We start from the raw sequence: 20,719 nt of genomic DNA, 5'->3' as shown, positions 1-20,719 counted from the left end.
AATGACAGATTCCAAGAGAATGGATGTGCTAAATCTTAACAAGAGAACTTCTGTCAAGGTTCTGGAGAGGGAAACAGCTCTCAGGGGAAAGAGGGAAATAAACTCATACAAAGGAACAGAAAAAGGTCGCAAGAAAGAAGATAAAAAGAGGAACGTACTTGATCACGTGAAGACAAACTTTTGCAGGGCAAAAAATAATAAAATAAAAAGGCAAATGCCATTAATGGGAAAAATACCTGTAGCATACCTGTCCATAGGTTGTAAGTTCTAGGAGAAGCTCATACCAATAAAAAATGGACAGTAAGAGGATCTCAGTAAGAGGGAAGGGCACAAACTGGAAACTCATTCAGAATGACGTAAGACCAGTGAACACATAAATAGAAAGATGGTCTGCTTCACTGATCAAAAAATATAAATCAAGTAATTAGATATTATTGAAAAAACAGCGACACCCAATTCTTGAAAGTACGCGGTGGAAGGTAGTTCTCCAAGCTTGTTGGCAGTGGTGTCGAACAGTATAGCAGCTTTGAAGGGTAACTTGGTAATACCTATCATGAATCATAAAAATGTTCATACCCTTTATGACAGCAATCACTGAAATCAATCTCAAAGATGAACCCCCAAAGATATGTTTTTAAAAAATATATGTGTTGTTTCCCTGGGACTGGAGATGGGCATGGGGATTGTGTAAGCAAGCAGGAGAGACCTTCTTGAGGTGACGGAAATGTTCTAACACTGGAAGGTGGTGCCGGTTGCATCATTTAGTAAATTTACTAAAAAATTACTGCACTGCACATATAAAATGAGTAAATTTTATGCCACCTAAATGATATCTTCATAAAGTTCTCAGAAGTATATGTACAAATATTTTCATTGTAGCCTTTTGACTAGGCATAAAAAAAAAAAACCTCAAGCAAATATTCCAAAGAAAAAAAGTGGTTACTAAGGTATGATTCAGGCACATTCTGGGACCAAAGAGGCACATAAACAAATGACAGGAACAATCACCCCGTGTCCCAGGCAGCTCCTGCTTGGACACCAACTGCATTCTCACATATATTGTTACCTCATCGCAGACCGCCCCCCACCCCGCCCCCCGCCAGCTGTCTCTAGCGGCCACTCAGTCGTCACGATGGTGTTCCAACATCGTATCTTCAAGTGATGATGATTATTAAATTATGATTCTCTTCATTTCCCTCAGTTGCTCAGGGAGAATCTCTTCCCTTCTAGACCACCATGCTTTATAGTGATTTTAGCCAAAATGTTTGCCTCCCTTACTCTAGGCCGCAGGCCGTGTCTCATTCATCCTTGTCTTTTTTGGTATTTACTGGAATCCTCATGTGGCTCATGTTACGATGGTTATGACTACTCAGGTGTTTGGAGGGAGGCACTGCTGTGTGTGTGTGTGTGTGTGTGTGTGTGTATGGAGGCTATTACGTGATGTTTTCGGGAAGTGTCTTGGACTTTAATAAGTAAAGCAAGTTGTCAACATTTTACGGACTGCACTAGAAGAAGCAGTCCTCTTCAACAACACAGCTGATAAAGAGTGAGTTTTGAACACCAGCATCAGCAGAGACTGCGGCACAGACTTGTCCCAAGAAGAGCCTGGAATTTAGCCGAGGGCAGCAGGAATGCAAGGCGGGGAATAAAAGCTGATATCAGAACCCCAGGTCCACTACTTAGCATTCTCATTTATATAAGTAATACTTATGTAAACCCCATAAGGAATCATGTCTGGTTTTCTTTCTCTCCCTCTTATTTATTTATTTATTTTTGGACAAGGCAAATGCAGTTTTATGTTTTGATTAAAAAATGTGCATCTGGACAGCTAAATTATAAGTGTCCATCTAATGCCAGTGTAATAGGAACACCAGCTGTCCCTTTCTTAAAAAATTTAATTCCAGTATAGTTAACATACAGTGTCATATTAGTTTCAGGTATAGAACGTAGTGATTCAGGAATTCTACACATTACTCAGTGCTCATCATTTAGAGCGAACGCTTAATCCCCATCACCTATTTCCCCCATCCCCCCGCCCATCCCCCCCTCTGGTAACCATCTGTGTGTTCTCTATAGTTAACAGTCTGTTTTTGGGTTTGTCTCTCTTTTTTTCTTTGTTCATTTGTTTGGTTTCTAAATTCCACAGATGAGTGAAATCATACGGCATTTGTCTTTCTCTGACTGACTTATTTCGCTTAGCACGATTCTCTCTAGATCCATCCACGTTGTTGTCCATGGCAAGATCCCGTTCTTTTTTTATGGCTGAGTCATATTCCATTGTGCATATGGACACACATATATACACACCACATCGTCTCTGTCCACTCATCTGCCCATGGATATTTGGGTTGCTTCCACATCTTGGCTACTATAAATAATGCTACAATAAACAGAGGGTTATATATACATTTACATATATATATATTTTTATTTTTCCAAATTAGTGTTTTCATTTTCTTTGGGTCGATACCCAGTAGTGCAATTACTAGATCATATGGTATTTCTATTTTTAATTTTTTGAGGAACCTCCGTACAGATTCCATAGTGTCTGCACCAGTTGGCATTCCCAGTCTGGTTCTCTTTTTATAACACTCAGCCAGGAGTCTTAAACTCAGTCTTTGCTGCTGTCACAAAGTTCTGACTAAAAACCTCACCGGTACTGCAAAGGGGCCAGAAAACTAAATATTTTAGGGAAGACTCATATTTGCAGAAGGCAAACATTAAGTTTTGTACTGGGGGCTCATTACAGAGCTTGTTTTAATGTTTCTGTCTTGTACTGTGAGCTACACTCCTCATAAAACAGGCCCTTGTTTGCTGACTGACTGACTGACCAACCAAGTGTTCATTCTCTCCTCCTTTACCCCTCCGGATGACACGAGGAGCCACTGTTAGATTCTGGCCCGTGCATTATTTTGATCCTCCTGCTTCCCGTCTGCCTCCTTGATATGATTCATCTTCCTCCTCTCTCTTCCTCATCATGGGCATCCTGAGTTTCAGTTTCTTGACTTAGTTTGGCCTCCTGGACAGACTTCTATCCTGCATTGTGGCTTTGCGGGTGCCCAAAACCACCCTGATTCAGGAAACACAACTGCTGCGACTGCATTTTGGTGCAGAAATTTAATGGGCCATCTCCTTGCTCTGCCCCCAAACACCTTTCATTCCCCCTACCTTTTCCTCCAGGCATCACCATCCAGAGGCAACCTCGGATCCAAATTTCCACGGGAATCAGGACAATTTAAAAGCTCTGTCCCTGAACCAGGAGTACACCTAGGCCATGCCAGGAGAGCTGTACGCTACAGCCTGACCATCTGTGCGTGATGAGCTAGAACCCAGCACCCAGGCTGTGGAGGCAGGAGGCAGGAAAAGTGGAACAAAGCCCCCAATCCCTTCGCGGGGCAGCGGGCCAAAGCAGGCGCCTTCTCCTGGCTTTCTCGGGGCTGGAAGTGGCAGGGCCTTCCCAGTCACTGCTCCAGCAGCGTTTTCGCCAACCGTCCAAGAAAAATTTCTAGCCACAGTTTTGAGGAAATGCCAAAGAAAAGCAAAAATAATTCGCCATGCAGTTCAAGTCTCCTCCTCCGGCTTACTTCATTAGAAAAATCAGTCAAGGCATTAATGGCCATCTCTGTTTCTAATGAGCTTTATTCTAATTAGACTCACGCGTTACTATTTCGGTTGGAGAAAGGTCTCGTTTCTAAAGAGCAGTAGGAGTGTGACAGCTTCTGCTGGTTTCTCTGACCAGACAGAGGCGTAATCGCCACGATAACAGCAGCAGGGACAACAGTCACAGCATACTGAGCTTTTCATTTCCAAGAGAGAACAAGTATTAACCGCACGGCTTTAAAGCCCCCATGGAGTGTTTATTATACCCGAATCCTCATTTTACGAACAAAAAGGAGGGTATTTTAGAAGTTTGAAGGCACATGTTTCTCAAGACGTTGGCCCTCAGAGGACTTCAATGATGTTCCTTCGCCGCCCCTAGGAGGTGAGCAGGAATGAGGATAAAGCTGAGAGGTTCGTATCTCTAGGCCATAGTGAACTGCCATCGTAGGGCAGGAGTTGGCAACTTTCTCTGCGAAGGGCCAAGTATTTTAGGCTTTGGGTTCCATACGGTCTCTGTTGCAACTCAGTTCTGCTGTTGGAAACATGAAGGCAGCCATAGATAAAAGAAGAATGAGCGTGGCTGTGTTCCAATAAAACTTTATTAGTGGACCCTAAAACTGGAATTTCACGTAATTTTTCACATGTCAGAAAGTATACTCTGCTTTTTGCTTTTCCCAACCATTGAAACATGTAAAAGCCATTCTTGTTTGGTGAGCTGGATTGGCTCATGGACTACAGTTTGCTCACCCCTGTTCCAGGGAACAGAATTACCATCAGTGGGTTCAGAGGCTAACATTGTCAAAGGTTTGGCCCTCTTCCTAGAAGCTAAGCAACAGACATAATTTCCATCTTGAGAGGCACTTCTCTCAAGATGGGGCCAGAGTTCTCTTCTAAAATGTCATTTTATAAAATTGTTCTTATTTTACAAATAAGAAAACCATCAATCAAAATCAAATTTTCCTATAATCTACCTAACAAGTTGGAGAGTTTCCAAAGTTTCATTTAAATCTGTCTGTATATCTGTCATTTTTATATAGTTTCAATACTATGATAGATACTTTTTTGTTTTTTTTCACTTAGTGTTACCTTATAAATTTTTCCCTGTAGTAACCGAGTCTTTCTAATGATAAATAGCTATAACATAAATTTCTGTGGAATTCTTTGTGCAAGATTTCTAGGCCGTTTGATGGACTTAATTCAAGGGATGTCTTAGTGTATTTTCAGGTGTAAGAGTTAAGATTTAAATACCATCCCTTGACCCCCAGGCCAGGTCAATCTACTTGGTAGGTTCAGCCTTATGGGGTCCCCTCTAGGGTTCACTTCCTCTAGGACATGAAGCCTCATGTGTCTCCTCTAGGATTCACTTCCTCTAGGACATGAAGCCTTGTGGGTTCCTTCTAGGATTCACTTCCTCTAGGACATGAAGCCTCATGGCTTCTCTGGGGTTCACCTCCTTCAGGACAATGGCTTCAGCAAGTTTGGGATTTCAATCCCTATGCCTCTTGACAAAGATGTGTCTTCCAGAAAAACTCTTGAGAGCTCTTTGTTTGGAACTAATTGCTTATACCCTAGGATGTGTATTGAGCATGCTCGGAAATTTGGTGAGACTAAGTACCCACTTCCTTTCCTTGCAGTTTTTAACTGAGAACAGTCAGGAGTCAGATGGTTATTAGCTCTCCCACTGGATTAGGGAACCCAGCAGGCCCTTTCTCATCACCACCCTCTGGCCCACCCTGAGGCCCTCTGGATGGTGACTGACCCAGACAGTCATACGTGAACAGAATGGAGGATGTTGGGTTTGCCCCTCTTACTGCTCATAAGCTAGCAGACTAGTGAGGAGAACGTGTGAAACGTTGGTTCCTTTTCTTCCTCCCCACCGAGAGGAGTGACCTTGTCTGCTGGATCAGTGCTCACCATCCCTTCCCTTTCTCTTTGCTTTCAGAATAGAAAGCACATGCATCTGGCCAGGGACAGAGCACAGCTCCTGGTGGGAGGTCCCTGCCTATAAAAGGCAGAGAACAGTGGATTAGCCAGATAGGAGGTGGAGAAGGTCCAGAGGACAATGACAGTGGGTGTCCTGGGCCCCAAGATGGGGAGAACATGTCCATGTGGCTTCCCTCCTCATCCAGGACATGGCCAAGGTGGCCAAGCTGCAGCCTAAAAGAGAAGGGAAAGCAGGGTCTGTGGGACTTCATTATGGATCCTGAGGGGCCCCCTGGCCTGATGAACGTAAACATTTCCTAGGAATGAGCATTCTGCAAGCATGACAACTGAGGGAGGTCCAGAGGACACATGGCAGGCTGGGGCAAGCAGAAGTGACCGGATTTGTGGGGACTCTTTAGCCTAATGGGAAGCTCTACTGAAATTAAGGGTTGTCGCATATTTGGCCAACTGGCCAATGAGAGTAACAATGAACAGAAGTCAACGCCATCTCTGGTCGTGACTACCAGAATCCTTGGGAATAATGATTTCACAGGAAGTCGAAAACACGGCTATTTCGGGTGACTTAGAGCGTTTCTCAGTGCCCGTGTATGAGAGCTTGTCGGTCGTCTTCCACCGAACTGCACACGCTGGGATGTGGAGGAAAGTGGGAGCAGGACTCGTGACCACTGAACTACAGAATCTTTTCCCCACTAGACATTTTGTCATAAACAAGGTCCTCTTTTCAGACTTCAGTTAATCTTGAGAAACTGAGAAGATATAGAAGAGTAAAAAGAACGTAACAAACACTGTATTTCTAACACTTGGACATAAGAAGCAGGAATATTTTGTAACACTCAGCCCTGATGAAATCGCTGTCCCGTCTCCATTCCCCCTCCCCCATCCCCAGGTGCAGCACTGGTCATGGTTAGTATGTGACCCTCCAGCTCATTTTTGATACTCTGATATTCATATTTTTACTCTATCAAATAACCTATACTTGATGTGTTCAAATATATAGCAGATACAAACAGATGCCATTTATAAATACATACAAATCTACCAGACTGATGTGTGCATACACACATGTACATGTGTGTGTATCAGTGCATGGTATACAGCTGGTACTTCACAAATACTGGCTGAATGTCCATCTCTAAACAATATATGGCATTTTTACATTTTTAAAGTGGGATGGAATCATACCATTTTCTTTTCTATTATTCTGCATATTCCTCTGTTCACTTAATGATATGGTTTCAATCTATACACTCTATTTACACACCTGATTCATTTCTTTTAACTGTTGTCTAACACTGCACTGCAGCATCCTACAGTTCCATCTACTCACTCCTCTAAAGGTAGACACTTAGGCTGCTTCCAGTGCCTTCATGGTTTTTTGTTTTGTTTGGTTTTGTGGTGTTTTTTTTTTTTTTTTTTTTTTTTTGCTTTCAAACACAGAATGCTTCAGTAAACTTTACTGTACAGATGTAAAACAATTTCAAGGATACAGACCCGGAAGTTTCATCCCTGATTTTTATTGGTTTGTATTAATAGTACTTCTTTATATAATCTGGCTATAGATCCTTTCTATGTTTAAGTGTTGCAAATGTATTCCAACTAGTTTACAAGAAACCTTGCACTTGGGAATGATGAGGCTCATTAATATGGTCAGCCATCCATGACAGCCACCTGGATCCCTGTGTTAGTTTTCAGTTTGTTCAAGAACCCAGCAGGGAGGCAGGATATGATTCAATATCTCCAAACCCCCAACAACCAATTTTGGGAATAGGAGTTTAAGGAATTTGGGTACTCCTCTTTTGAATCCATGCAGGAAAATGGGATTAAGAGAGGGCACTCAAGAACTGTCCGCCCCAGGAATGCTGCTTCTAGGAATGAAAAAGTCGGTCTCCACTCAACGGAACTTCAAAGGGAGGAATAAGTATCCATTAATAACAAGATTATCTCAGAATAAAACTTTTAGCACATGTGCAGAACACAATATGCTTCGTAATTCCTTCCCAAACGATATAAATGGGCATGTGTCATTCTGTGCTACAGAGGATTCCCTTAGTGGGAATTTTCAAGAGTTGGAGGGCAATCAGATAAGATATTCTCTTAAGTTCCTCTCAACTCGAAACTTTGCTTCTGGATTAGAAGTTCCCCGAAGGCAAGAACCCAGCTTTTAAATTACACACCCCTTATGGCCCCTGGCCCATTTCTGGGTCTGGGAGAACATATCCCAGTTATGTTCATTAAATGAATCAAAAGAAGTCAGTTTTACTGTTTCAATGACTTTGGGGGAGAGATCCCTTTCCTAACTTTCTGTTGTTTTTGTTGTTGTCACAAGCATTTAGAGGCTGGTATTGCTATTTATAAAAGCACATTTTAAAAAGCCTACAAGAGTTAAAAAAGAATGAACCCTCCAAACACGAAAAATCTATATAGGGATCTAGCTCTACCCAGGCTACTGACTCACCGACTCATTCTGTAATCACAGCTCAAAAGCTAGCACAAGGTTATTTAATGGCTCTAAAAATGGCCACATGACTCTAATTCCTGAACACGTTTATACCACACAGAAGTTAGGCAGGTCAGCGCACACTGGAAAGGTGTCCCCTTCTAATACTCTACCTCTAAGGAGACCACCTCTGTACCACAGGAAGGCACTTTTGCTCGTGCAAAATTCAAACTATTAAATTCTGCATTTTCAGTTTCAGTTTTAGCCCCCTCAATGCCCCCCCCCCCCCACTCTACAAAAGGCCTTGATGATAAGGATACAAACAACTTCAAGCATGTCCAACAGACTAAACTCTTTGCTAGACAACTTGTAACTTATCTCTAATTTCCCAGACAAGTTGGTATTATTATGCAAATTTTCAAGGAGCCGTGAGAGGATCAGAAAGGTCGAACTATCAGCATGGGGCCACACAGCTACAACTGGAGCTGGTTCTCAGGTCTGACCCCTGGTCGGAAGCACAGGTTCTTTCTCTTCCTCGGTGCTGCCTCTTTCCGGGACCTCTCTCAAGGCAGGTCTTGGCTCTGCACCTGCTGTCTACCTCTGGCGCTGTTCTTGGTGGAGAACTCCTATCCTGCTGAACCTCCTGCTGGAGGCGTCTGCCTGACCACGCTTCCTTCCTCTGTTTGCTTCTGCTGAGCCCCCACGGTCTTATCTGTATCATTCCCTCATTCTAACGAGTTTGCTAAGCATGTCTTCTGTCCCAGGCCCTGTGCTAGGTTCCGGGGAAACAAAGACAGATAGGTCCAAAGACAAATCTTAGCCCAGACGGCTAAGACGATACCCATGGCCGCCAAACAAAGAACGGACACACAGAGAAAGGAACAGCCCAGGAAGAAGACAGGAAGGATGAACCGAATGGGAGCACGTCAAGGGAAAGACGCACACCAGCATCACTGTGTCTCTGCTCCGAGTGGTACCTTGGGTTGCCCTCCCTTGCTGGACTACTGCACCCACGGCAAAATGACACCATCTCCTGATTGTGCCCCACACTACTGCCAGCGAGGCTTCGTTCCTAAGCAGGGCAGGGTTCTCATCATTCCAAAATCTGAACTGTTCTCCGCTGCTGCTCCCTAAGAGCCCATCTGGCAGAAAGTACCTCAAGGATTCTCCGAAAATCAAGCCCTCCAGAAAAAAGAAAGTGGGCAGAGACTGTTTCATTTCTTTTGGGCTCGCTGCCTGCTTTATCTTCCTTGGTCACGCCATCTATTACGATCAGCTACCTTAGGATCGCAGCCCAGTGGTTCCTACACCAACGTTAGCATCACGACTCTTCAGGAGGGAGAAAAACAAACCAGGACTGAGTCACATCCTTACCCTTGTAATCACAGCTTTCATTTGGCTGATGAATAAGGAAAGTTACACACAGGAGAGAGAGAAGGCAAGGCAGGGGATGGAGGGATAGGGGCCACAGGGAAGGGTCTGATTATGAGCAAAGGCAAGGCCATACTATGCTCAGTGCGGAACAAAAAAATTATTTAATGAAATGATATTGGCAAACCAGCCCACTTGCAAAATGTACATGTGGGCAAGCCTCCCTCCACTAGCGCGGAGGGCTGAGAGGGGCCTTGGCTGTTGCTAAAAGTGAAAAGCAAGACGTGAGGTACACCCTGTGATTTCCTCTGCACACGCAGGCGGGCTGTGGAACATTCCTTAGGATTTGATACTACAGGCCTATGTTTCTCTTCCTAGCGGGCACCAAGGAGGCCTTCAAACACACGCCCAGAGAGGAAAACCTATCATCAGCTGTATCCAGTACACATTGTAGCTGATTCTATAGCAACTCTGAGGTTACACAGTCCCCTAGGGGGATAGTTTATATACAGAATGAAACACCACGGTTAGTAAATTACATGCTAGTCACTCTCTTCACCAGGTGAAAAGCAAACACCTTCTGATCTCCGACACAGGGACTCAAGATATGGCTCAGACTGAGCTGATGTAATATTCAGAGGAAGAGCCCTTGAAATAAACTTCTAAATGCAGACGTGCTCGTTCTCACCAGCTAGGTCAGTTCTAGGGCCAAGGGGATCAGGAATGCAGACATTTTCTAAGTGTGAATGATTTTTTAAAAAAAATAGATGTACAGGTCTATTGTACTTTTTAAATAGATTTAAAAAGTCCTATTGTACTTTTTAAATAAAAGCACTATTGTACTTTTAAAATAGATGTACAGGTCTATTGATGAACAAATGTCCTTTAAAATCAGCCGATTTTAAATCCAGAGCCGCTCTTCTACATTTCCTCAAAAGGTTATAATGAGTAATTTCAGTCGACAGCGGCAGAGTCTCAGGGTCACCGAGGAATAAGCAAGATTTAAGCAGTGGGTGTGCGGGCCGCTCGTGCTCGGAGGGTCACGGGCTCTCAGCCACTTTTGAGAAGGAAGGGCAGTAAGGAAAGAAGGAGAATGGGTTTGTGTGGAGTTTCCTAGTCTTCAAAACCAGAGATCTATCTGGATCATTGCTAGTTAAGGTTCATGGGTACAGACAGGTCCTACCTCCGAGGGAAGCACACCAATGAAAGGCATCATGAAGAAATCCACAGGTTCTAGGCCTGGGGCCCAGGTACAGGTTCTAGGGAATGATCCAACCCTGACAATTTACTTACGAAATTTGGGTACAGGATATGTGCATTTTTATAGGGAGAGTCTCTATCACTCTGGTAAGATTCCAAAAAGATGCTCACAGCCTAACAAAGCTTAAAAGTTTTGCTTGCGAAAAACTAATCAGGTGCAAACGGCGCTGTACTGAACATTCTTTATTTAATATGAAGAGTCGTCATGGGACGCCTGGGTGTTAAGCTTTGGCCTTCAGGCTCAGGTCATGTCCTGGGATCAAACCCCACAATGGGCTCAGAGCACCTCTGCCCCGCCCCCCACTTGTTCTCCCTCTCCCTCTCTCTTTCAAATAAATAAAATCTTAAAATAAATAAATAAATAAATAAAGAGTTGTCTTTGAGAGGGCAAAAGGCTCCTTGGTCATCAGCTGTTCTTACATCTTCGTAGAACAAAACATACATCCTTGTTTTTGCCTGGAGAAGGTCCTATTGTTGTAGACACTTAAAAATGCATTTACCTTTCTGACTTCTAACCTGTAAATTCAAATGTACAGAAGAAAGCATTACTTAAAATGTGATGTCATCTGGGCCCCTGGGTAGCTCAGTGGGTTAAGCCTCTGCCTTTGGCTCAGGTCATGATCTCAGGGTCCTGGGATCGAGTTCCGCCTTGGGCTCTCTGCTCCGCAGGGAGCCTGCTTCCCCTCTTCTCTCTCTCTGCCTACTTGTGATCTCTGTCAAATAAATAAATAAAATCTTAAAAAAAAGGTGATGTGATCTGTCTTTGGTACTATATTCAGATTCTCCCCCATGAGTCTGACTTTTAACAATCTAGATATCATCTTCTCTAAATATGAATGAGTAGAATTTAAAAATTTGAAATAAGTAGAATTTAAAATTTATGAAAGTGTAGAATTTAAAGTCATTATCTTGCTCTGCAGTAAAGCATCATTTTCTTCCGTTGCAAAATTAGGTGAATGTCACCACTTCCTGTAAGGTTTGGGAGTCTGTGAACTGTCAGGAGACATAACTACAGATTCCAATTGAATATCCGAGGAAAACATAATGAGGGAAAAGTAAATGGGTGCTCCTTGTGTGTCACAGGATTTTTACTCTCCACAAAGGAGATGCAGAAGTAAATCAAAGAGAGGTTATCAAACTCTTTGGAACTCTCACTGCTCTCCTGACCAAAGCTCTCCCAGATGTAGGTTGGGGTCCTGGCCTTCTAGCTGCCAGGGCAGTGGAAATGGTACAAAGTGTCCAGGAAGCTGACCCAGCTCCCTGGTTAAGGGACCTCAAGTTCCACCACCTGACCCAACAAACACTTGTGTCCGGTAAAGGAAGGCCTGGCTCCCAGTGACAGGGGGTCATGAGGAGAAGGGCTAATGGGTGAAGGGCTCCAATCAGTAAAATGATTACATTGTGAAAGGAATTCACTTTCTAAAATTGAGCTCCTTAAGTCCAGGCACTGTTACCTACATATTTTGTATCCCAAATTTCCTATTTTCCATCCTGAGTAACTATCTGGTACTCACTAAGTGGTAAGTTTTTTTAAAGGCATTTTTGCTACTCGCTTTTCTTTGACATCATTAACGTCTTAGAAAACGTTGGTCTAGCTGAAGGTGTGAACTAGAGCAGTCCAGCTTAATTTCCACTATATACGAGACCCTCTAACAGTCCTAGTTTCTTTACACTAACAGTACTTCTACATCTCTCTTGAGAGAGACACAGTAGAGATTTCTTTTGGTTGAGAGTTGAAGGGCAAATTGAAACCATGTACTACAGACATTCAGTAAGTACAAAGGAAGATCAAGGAAGGGCAAGATTCAATCTCTGCACAGTCAATTTTGCTTCTCATCAACTGAAGGAAGAAAAAAAAATCTCTGGACATTTCTGAGAGATATTAAATCTCAAAACTCAAGTCCTCTTAGAATGACTCCAATTTTCAGCACGAAGTTCTGAGGTGTTTTCATTTTTTAAAGATTTATTTACTTGTGAGAGAGAGACAGAGAGAGCACATGAGCGCCTTCTGGGAAGGAGCAGAGGGAGAGAGTGTCTGAAGCAGACCCTGTGCTCAGGGTGGAGCCCAATGTGGGGCTCCATCTCATGGCCCTGAGATCACAACCTGAGCCAAAACCAAGAGTTGGACACTTAACTGACTGTGCCAGCCAGGTGCCTCGTCTTTTGTTTATTATTAATTAATTAATTAATTAATTAATTTGACAGAGATCACAAGTAGGCAGAGAGGCAGGCAGAGAGAGAGAGAGAGAAAGAGAGAGAGGAGGAAGCAGGCTTCCCGATGAGCAGAGAGCCTGATGTGGGGCTTGATCCTAGGATTCTGGGATCATGATTTGAGCCAAAGGCAGAGGCTTAACGCAATGAGCCACCCAGGCGCCCCTGTCTTTTGTTTTTTAAAATCAACTCTATAAAACCTGAAAAATAGATCTGAGTTTGCATTTATGGTTGCCCTCAGGCTAGCTTGGACCAAAGGAATATTTAGCAATGATGGAAAGTCAGGAAAATAATTTATAAGAACTCAATTTCCAATTTTGGTTATATAAACTATGTAAAGATTATATTAAGTCAAATGTGTATATTAAGAAGGAATACTTTAATCTTGACGGCTCAATGGTTAAATAATACACAGAACAGCACGCTCATAATATTCAGAGAGATGAACTTTAGATAAGAGGGAAGAAACAGGAAAGCCGGGTTCAGGCCGGATAGAAAATTCCCCTAGAAATCTGTAACTGGGCGCATGTCACAGATTACATAACAGCTCTTCTTTGAACATAAATGTGTTCCATAGTGAGAATACTGTTTATGTTGAATCTACAAATGCTCCTTTGTCTAGGGAAGGTTCCATCCAACAAATGAAGAAGTTATAAACTTTGCTTTTGTTGTGTTAGACACATCATACTCTACACGCTGGACGCAAAAGGAAAAACGGAAATCAGATTTCAGATGGGAACAATGAATTCCAGTTTTGAGTAAAAGTGGGTAGAATTTCAATTATGGAAACACACCAGGATGGGATTAGATCACCTTAAATGCCTTGTCAGGGTCTGTAACTTTTGTTTAAAAAGATAACTTACCATTCAGGTTTCAGTTTTTAGAGACTAACTTGAACTACTAAGAAGATCCTCTTATTGCCATAGAGTTAGTGGAAGAAAAAAAGTCCAAACAAACCGAGAAAGAAAAGGTCTTCACCATTACAGCGGGAACAAAATACTCTTTTTTTTTACCTCTCTTAATAAAACAAATGTTATTGGCAAGTTGAACAGTTTTGGAACCAATACATGGAGCTTGGTAATTATTCCTAGATGAAGTTTCCAATTTAAAAGTCACATGTAAGTCGGGATTTCACCAAAAATTAAAAAGAAAAAAGGGGTACCTGGGTGGCTCAGTGGGTTAAGCATCCGACTCTTGATTTTGGCTCAGATCATGATCTCAGGGTCGTGAGATGGAGCCCTGGTTGGGCTCTGCACTGGGTGTGGAGCCTGCTTAATATTCTCTCTCCCTCTGCCCTTCCACTCCCCCTCTCTCCCTTTCTAAAAATAGAATAATATAAATTACATGCAATGGAGTATTTACGCATAGCCAAGTAGTGCTGTAGGTTAAAGTTCCATTCTAATCCATCTTCCACCTCTACCTTTCACACTGGCAGCATGTGCTGGTCCTCTAATGGTGCATGGGAAGATTACACAACTATTCTTTACAGAGGTCCACTTCAGAATGGGGTCTGCTGCTAAAATACTGAAGAATTTAAGCCCTTTATTATTTTCCATTGACGGATACATATCATAACCTAGGAATTCATGAAGGAATGATCAGATAAAAGGGCCACAAAAAAAAAAATAAAAATAAAAATTAAAGTGGAAAAAACTCCAAAGGCAAAACTGGCCCGTAATGCCTTCATCACGGTTGTATTATGTTCTGAATTTAGGATTTTACTCTTCTTCAGAACAAGGTTTTCAAATGGAATTACTCCGATTTACAACGGTCGTATTTAAAATTCACCCCCTGCAGTGATGAACTTGAACTCCACAAGTGTGGAAGTCAGCCTTTAATTCTTACCGTATTCCATACTTCATTCAGCTGATTAGCATATGGTACTCTGAGATCCTAAGTATGGGTTCAGTTTCCACACAGATCTTCCTGTCCCTGTAAACCCCCCACACTGCGGGAGAAGCGGCTCAGCAGACTCTGCTTTGGGGCCGGGCAGATGTGGGCTGGAATTCCAACTTGACCACGATCAGCCTTGCAAACCTCGGTAAGTTATTCAGATATTCTGAGCCTTAGTTTCCTTGGCTGTACAAGCAGATAATACGTGTCTCAGCGCCATTTCCCCGCAGCAGGCGCTGATGGCAACACAGATGTGATGTCTGTAGAGAAGAGCGAGTGGTATGAGGCCTCGAGTGGACACTCCGGAGGCGTCAGCAGGCACTGATGACCTCCTTACTCATGGTCTCGGGTGAGAGCAGGGTACCAGCTGCAGACAACGTGCGGTGGCAGCGATGTTCTGTCTCTGGGCAAAGGCTCTGACTAGTCTCTCTTTGGCCCTACCCCTGTTCATTAGTGATCAACAAGCCTGGGATCTTCGATGCTCTAGCAGAGATCAAACATTCTCAGAGTTACAATTTTTTTTTTTTTTTTGGTGTGAGGGGAGACTTTTGTTTTAGCTCTCTACCCATCCCCTTACAAGAACAGCTTTGTGACACAGGAATCAGAACATTATTACCTGAACTCAGGAGGCAGTTAGCACATGTCCCTTGAAACAAGTGGTTCATTTCTTTTACTTCTTACCTTTTCAATTTTCTCGTCCAGCATTCTGAAGAATTCTTGTTGGCTTTCAGAGATGTGCATGCTAAAAAAACAAAGAGTAGTTCAGTGCGTGTTTCAATGTTGTCTCCAACTAGCTCCCTCCAGTGAAAAACGCTGAGTCCCCAAACTTTGAGGCAGGTATTTATTTATTGCTGACTTTTCTACTGAAACAGTATAAGTCCTATTGAGGATAAATGCCATTACAGTAATTCCTATAAATGTGTTTCATTAGAGTCTATCAGTTCCTACGATTTAAGGTATACAATTTCCTTTCACCGTACACATACTATTTATAGTGATGTTACTGGGAGGTGTGTGCCAATTTTTTTCTTCAGATACACATTTGTGATTTAAAAAAAAAAAAGCACAGCCAAGCATTACATGACATATTTCAAGCCTGTAACTGTGAAAAGAAAATATATCCAAGTTATTACATGGAAATGTGTATTTTACAGAGACTGTCATCATCAGCACGGTCTTCAGCTGCCCATCTAGGTATGAGCTGCCAGCAAATAGGCAAAGAACTTGACATTACCCTGAACCCTTTGTGCAGTGGTGACGGCCAATGCAGCTCTTTGGAAGTGAAATCCCACTGCACTGTGGGAGCGAGTCAGGAAGCCGAGCTGAGGAGCACTTGCCCTGTGTGTTTGCTCGTCTGATGCTATTTAACTGCACACCCAGTGACAGAGATGTGGGTGCTGGGGACCAAACATAAGAAGGTAAAGGAGAGCAGAGAAGAATCACAGATGGGAAGGGCATGGGAGGAAAGGGCCCTGGTGGCCCTGGTGGCAACATAGACTTGATGATAGTAATTTCCATGCAACAAACAAGGAGTGGTCCAAAGAGGTTCAGGAGGCTGGGCTAAGAGACACATCGCACAGTGCTTCTTCCTAGTGCTCGGTTGCTACGGTGGCTGGGCATGGAAGCAGGGGAGGCTCTGGAATAGCTTCTTCCCTACAAGTCTACGTGTGGGCAGCCCACCTGCTAGCCCTTAGCATTCTGCCTCACCTGATAAGGGAATGCCCAAGGGACCCCTAACCCTTGGGAAAACCAAGATTTAATACTGGGAGCCCATGACATCAGCTCGGATATAAAAGGGAAACGATAAACTAACTGATACCAGCAATCAGCTTTCACACACATCATTTAATTTTTCCTGTCCTTTATATGATAATTCAAGTGAGGTCACAGAAACACTCCCTCCCTGGTTGCAGGTTAGAAGGGGGCCAGAAACTGTGATAATGAGAATATATGAAAACAGTCTCCTCTCCTCTCTGGCTGGGCGGAAAAGCCACTATTGCATACTGGAGTTTTTCCAGATTCCCCATGGTTATACTCCTTTAAGTGCCAAAACATTTACTATTCAAGCCACTTTGGATGCAAATCTTCTGAACTTTAATAGAGGATCTATCACAAACCTTATTTAACTTTCACTTAATGACTAGTGGCCACTCCCATGATCTTTAATCACAATCCCCCTCTGTAATACGGGGACCTCCCCACCCTGAAGCCTCTGAGATGGGGGAGCTGGCTCTCCTTCAGCAAAGTAGCCTTAAACTGTGGGTTTTGTACTCTGCCTGCTTTGAACTTTCTCCCTCTTTCTTCTTGTCAGAGAAGGTAGTGGTTCTCTTTCCGTCTCCTTCCCGGCTGCTGCTTCTCCATGCTTAGCCCACCCGGTCTGCTAGAGTTGTGTCTAAAGTCAGTGTAAACAGGCTCTGAGGGAGAGCTTGCATCGGGGGGGTGGTTCTTGTGAGTGTGGAACAGGCGTATCCTGGCAGTCACCACGGCTGCTCAGACACGTTCTAGGTATCCCCCCACCGCGCCCCCCATTCCTGGTCAAACTCTCTGCAAATGAGGTTGCTGGACAGCTCTGGGACCCAGAGAGAAAAGGCATGAAGACAGACAGACACAGATAGACCCTAATATCGATATCCACGCAGACACACACGCACACATATCTTAGTACAGACGAACCACATATCTATTAGTTTTCCTAGGAAATTCCAAGAGACCTAAAAATGGCATGTTTAGGATTTGATGTTCACCGTGAAAACTTTTTTAACATATACTGCCTTGCAAATAACAGAAGGGCAATAAATATTTAATCAGGTGACCAAGTGTCCCTATTTTATTTAGTGAGTCACGACTCCTCCCAGAGGCAGTTCAGTATGTTGGGACGGGTGAGGTTCAGGCCTCAGATCCTCATCTCTAAGACCATCGGCTGGTCTCTGAGGTCCCGGCCGGCACTGATATTCCGGGATTATTACTAATTTTCATTAACTCCTTAACTGAACGATCACAACAAGAAAACAGGGATGTTTGGTTAGTACTCATACATACGCATACCAGACTAACAAAGTGATTAGTCTGAAGTAAAAGCGATTCTGCAAATGGGTCTGCCATCCCTGGGATGAAGAATGCAGAGCTCAGGGGCACTGGGCTGGCTCCGTCAGGGGAGTATCTGACTCTTGATCTTGGGGTTGTGAGTTCGAGCCCCACGTTGGGTATAGAGATTACATAAATAACTAAATTAATTAATTAAAAAAAAAGAATGCAGAGCTCTGGGGTCCATATCAGGAGATATGGTGAGGTAATGGTGAGGACCTTAAGATGCATATACAGTGAGCTAGCGCAAACATCTCAGTGGTTCCAGTTTTGTGTAGTTTAACTACATACTTTCTAACCATTTTTTTAAAAAAGCATTCCTTGATTAAAGCAAACTGAACAAATGCCATGTAACCCAGAATTCATTACACAGGACAGTGTATCTGTGACCCCGCCTGAATCCTGAACCAAACAGCAGCCTCACTCCAGGGGCAGAGGGTCCTATCGCTGGGAAGCCCACTCAACCACTTTCTTTCTCATGTGTGCCCTCTGAGAAACAATTCTTTTTTTTTTTTTTTTTTTTTTTTTTAGATTTTATTTATTTTATTTGACAGAGAGAGAGATCACAAGTAGGCAGAGAGGCAGGCAGAGACAGAGGGGGAAGCAGGCTCCCTGCTGAGCAGAGGGCCCGATGCGGCGCTCGATCCCAGGACACTGAGATCATGACCTGAGCCGAAGGCAGCGGCTTTAATCCACTGAGCCACCCAGGCGCCCCCTGAGAAACAATTCTAACCAAACCGAGGCAAATGGCTTTCAGTCGGTGCATCTCCACCATCACACCACACAACACAGACATGCTGCCTGCTCTGGCTTTGGGTAAGAGCATCAGAACGTCCCTGCCCGCCTCTGTCTCATTTCAAAACCTACCAAGTTGTGTCTTCCGCCAGACGGATTCAAGATCGTGCCACAGACAGCATGTGGACTGTGTTAGCCGGAAAAGACTAATGGAAAGTTGACTTATTTATTATCAAATCCTGATGCACCAAATGAGCTCTTTCCGATAAGCTCCAGCATCCCCGGAAGTGTGGCAGATGGCACCAAGGCCCACATGAGGCCCTTGCCGCCCGCACGCCATCTTCCGGATGGCGTAACCCGCAAACATCCGCTCCTCTCTGTTCTCTGTGGATTTGTTCCACAGACAAGCCCTGAAGTCCCTTCAACAGGGACAGAGGCAGCACTGTTACTCTGCGGGGGGTGGCAGGGGTGGGTAAATACATTCCCCCACCTGCGCGGACTCCTGCCTAGAGAAACACGGATGTGCTCTTCTCATGTAGAAGTTCTATCAACACAATGTCATTAATATTAGTTTTTACCTTCAAGAGTCTTCAAGAGTTCTGCATTGTGAGAAGCAGTCCATAGGTAACAACTGCATCCTGAAACCCTTTCTGATGCACACTTTGGTGACTGTACATGGTGAGGGAGGAAAAAGGCCCACTGGCCTTTCTACCTTTCCTCAAGATAACAGAAACGGGTGACTAAATTGTTTACGATTCAGTTTATGAAGTATGACTATTTGATGCTAAGATTAATTATATCTAAAAATCTTTTACAAAAGCCTGTATGTTGGTACTTGATTTAACTGATAAGGCTTAACAGTCTCAGTCATTCCTATTTCTCTCTAATGAACTCAGCCGGGGAAATCACAATGCTCCCTCCTCCCCCAGCACTTCCTGTGTCCCCCGGTTGGTGCTGGAGGAGCTCTTGTGAGTTAACCCTGAATCATCCAAAGGCTCTTCCCGCTGTGATTCCTTAGCTTTGTGAGACGGGGGATGACAGTCATATGGAATCTTTGTTTTTTTTTTTTAAAGATTTAATTTATTTAGTTGACACAGAGAGAGAGAGAGAGAGATATCAAGTAGGTAGAGCAGCAGGCAGAGAGAGAGGGGCGAAAGCAGGCTCCCCGCTGAGCAGAAAGCCTGATTTGGGGCTCGATCCCAGGACCCTGAGATCATGACCTGAGCTGAAGGCAGAGGCTTTAGCCCACTGAGCCACCCAGGTACCCCCTCATATGGAATCTTAATGACAAGTAATCAAAGGAACGAAACAGGTGGGCAAAATGAGCTTGAACGCTGAAAGGGGTACAGCTTTCATTTTTTAGTGACTTAAAAAAAAAAAAGTTTCCAGATAATAAAAACCTAAGCCGCCAAAGTATCAGAAGGCAAGGTCCTGACTCCCTAATACTTCACCTGCAAAGATAAAATTCAATCACTCAGGGCGTTCCTGGCAAATCTTGGCTTGAACACAGTTCTTTCTTTCATAACTATCGTCACCATTGCTCAATGGGTCCTTGGGGGAAGTGGCTTCACCCTAATCCCCAAATCACGACACACCTTAGCTAGCAGTTCATGCATGGCTCACTTCTATGGAGTCAAATTTATTTTTCTAAAATAGTATAATAAGCATCTATGAAACTAAAACAAAAAACAAGCGCTAGGACCTTGACAACAACCTAGAGCTACCTTACTTCCCACCGAGGTGTGTTTCCCCCAACACCAGGGAACCAAGATCCCCCCAACTCCTTTTATAGGCTTTACTGCATACGTGCTTTATAAAGCAGATGATTTATCCGGTTGTTTTCGACTTTACAAGGAGTGTGTCATACTCTGTGTCATCTTTCAGGACCTAGTCTTTTCTTCAGGTTTTACGTTGCTTGGGGCCATCCAGCACTGCGTGCTGTGGCCGTGCATCTGTTCTCATGGCTAATATTTCCCTGTGAGAAGGCGGTGAGGTTCTTTACCCAATTTCCTGCTAAAGGGCATTTGGGCTATTTCTAACAGTTAAGGCATTCTTTTTTTTTTTTTTTTAATGTTTTATTTATTTGACAGAGAGAGAGCACAAGCAGGGGAAGCAGCAGGCAGAGGGAGAGAGAGAAGCAGACACCCCACTGAGCAGAGAACTGGACGTGGGGCTTGGACTCAA

The 20,719-nt window shown here is 43.6% G+C and overlaps 1 protein-coding gene across 1 annotated transcript in view; it reads right to left on the bottom strand.

Annotated features, from left to right (window-relative positions):
- CUNH1orf21 (chromosome unknown C1orf21 homolog) overlaps positions 1 to 20,719 on the bottom strand; it is a 221,919-nt gene that overhangs the window by 5,541 nt on the left and 195,659 nt on the right. The window contains exon 5 of the mRNA XM_004767950.3: positions 15,398 to 15,458. Coding sequence (XP_004768007.1) covers positions 15,398 to 15,458 — 61 coding nt within the window. The remainder of the gene's footprint in view (positions 1 to 15,397; positions 15,459 to 20,719) is intronic.

The sequence above is a fragment of the Mustela putorius genome, unplaced genomic scaffold, assembly GCF_011764305.1.
Source record: "Mustela putorius furo isolate JIRA1106 unplaced genomic scaffold, ASM1176430v1.1 tig00537335_pilon_pilon_pilon, whole genome shotgun sequence".
In the NCBI taxonomy this organism is placed as follows: domain Eukaryota; kingdom Metazoa; phylum Chordata; class Mammalia; order Carnivora; family Mustelidae; genus Mustela; species Mustela putorius.
This window is presented reverse-complemented; position numbering and strand designations above follow the sequence as displayed.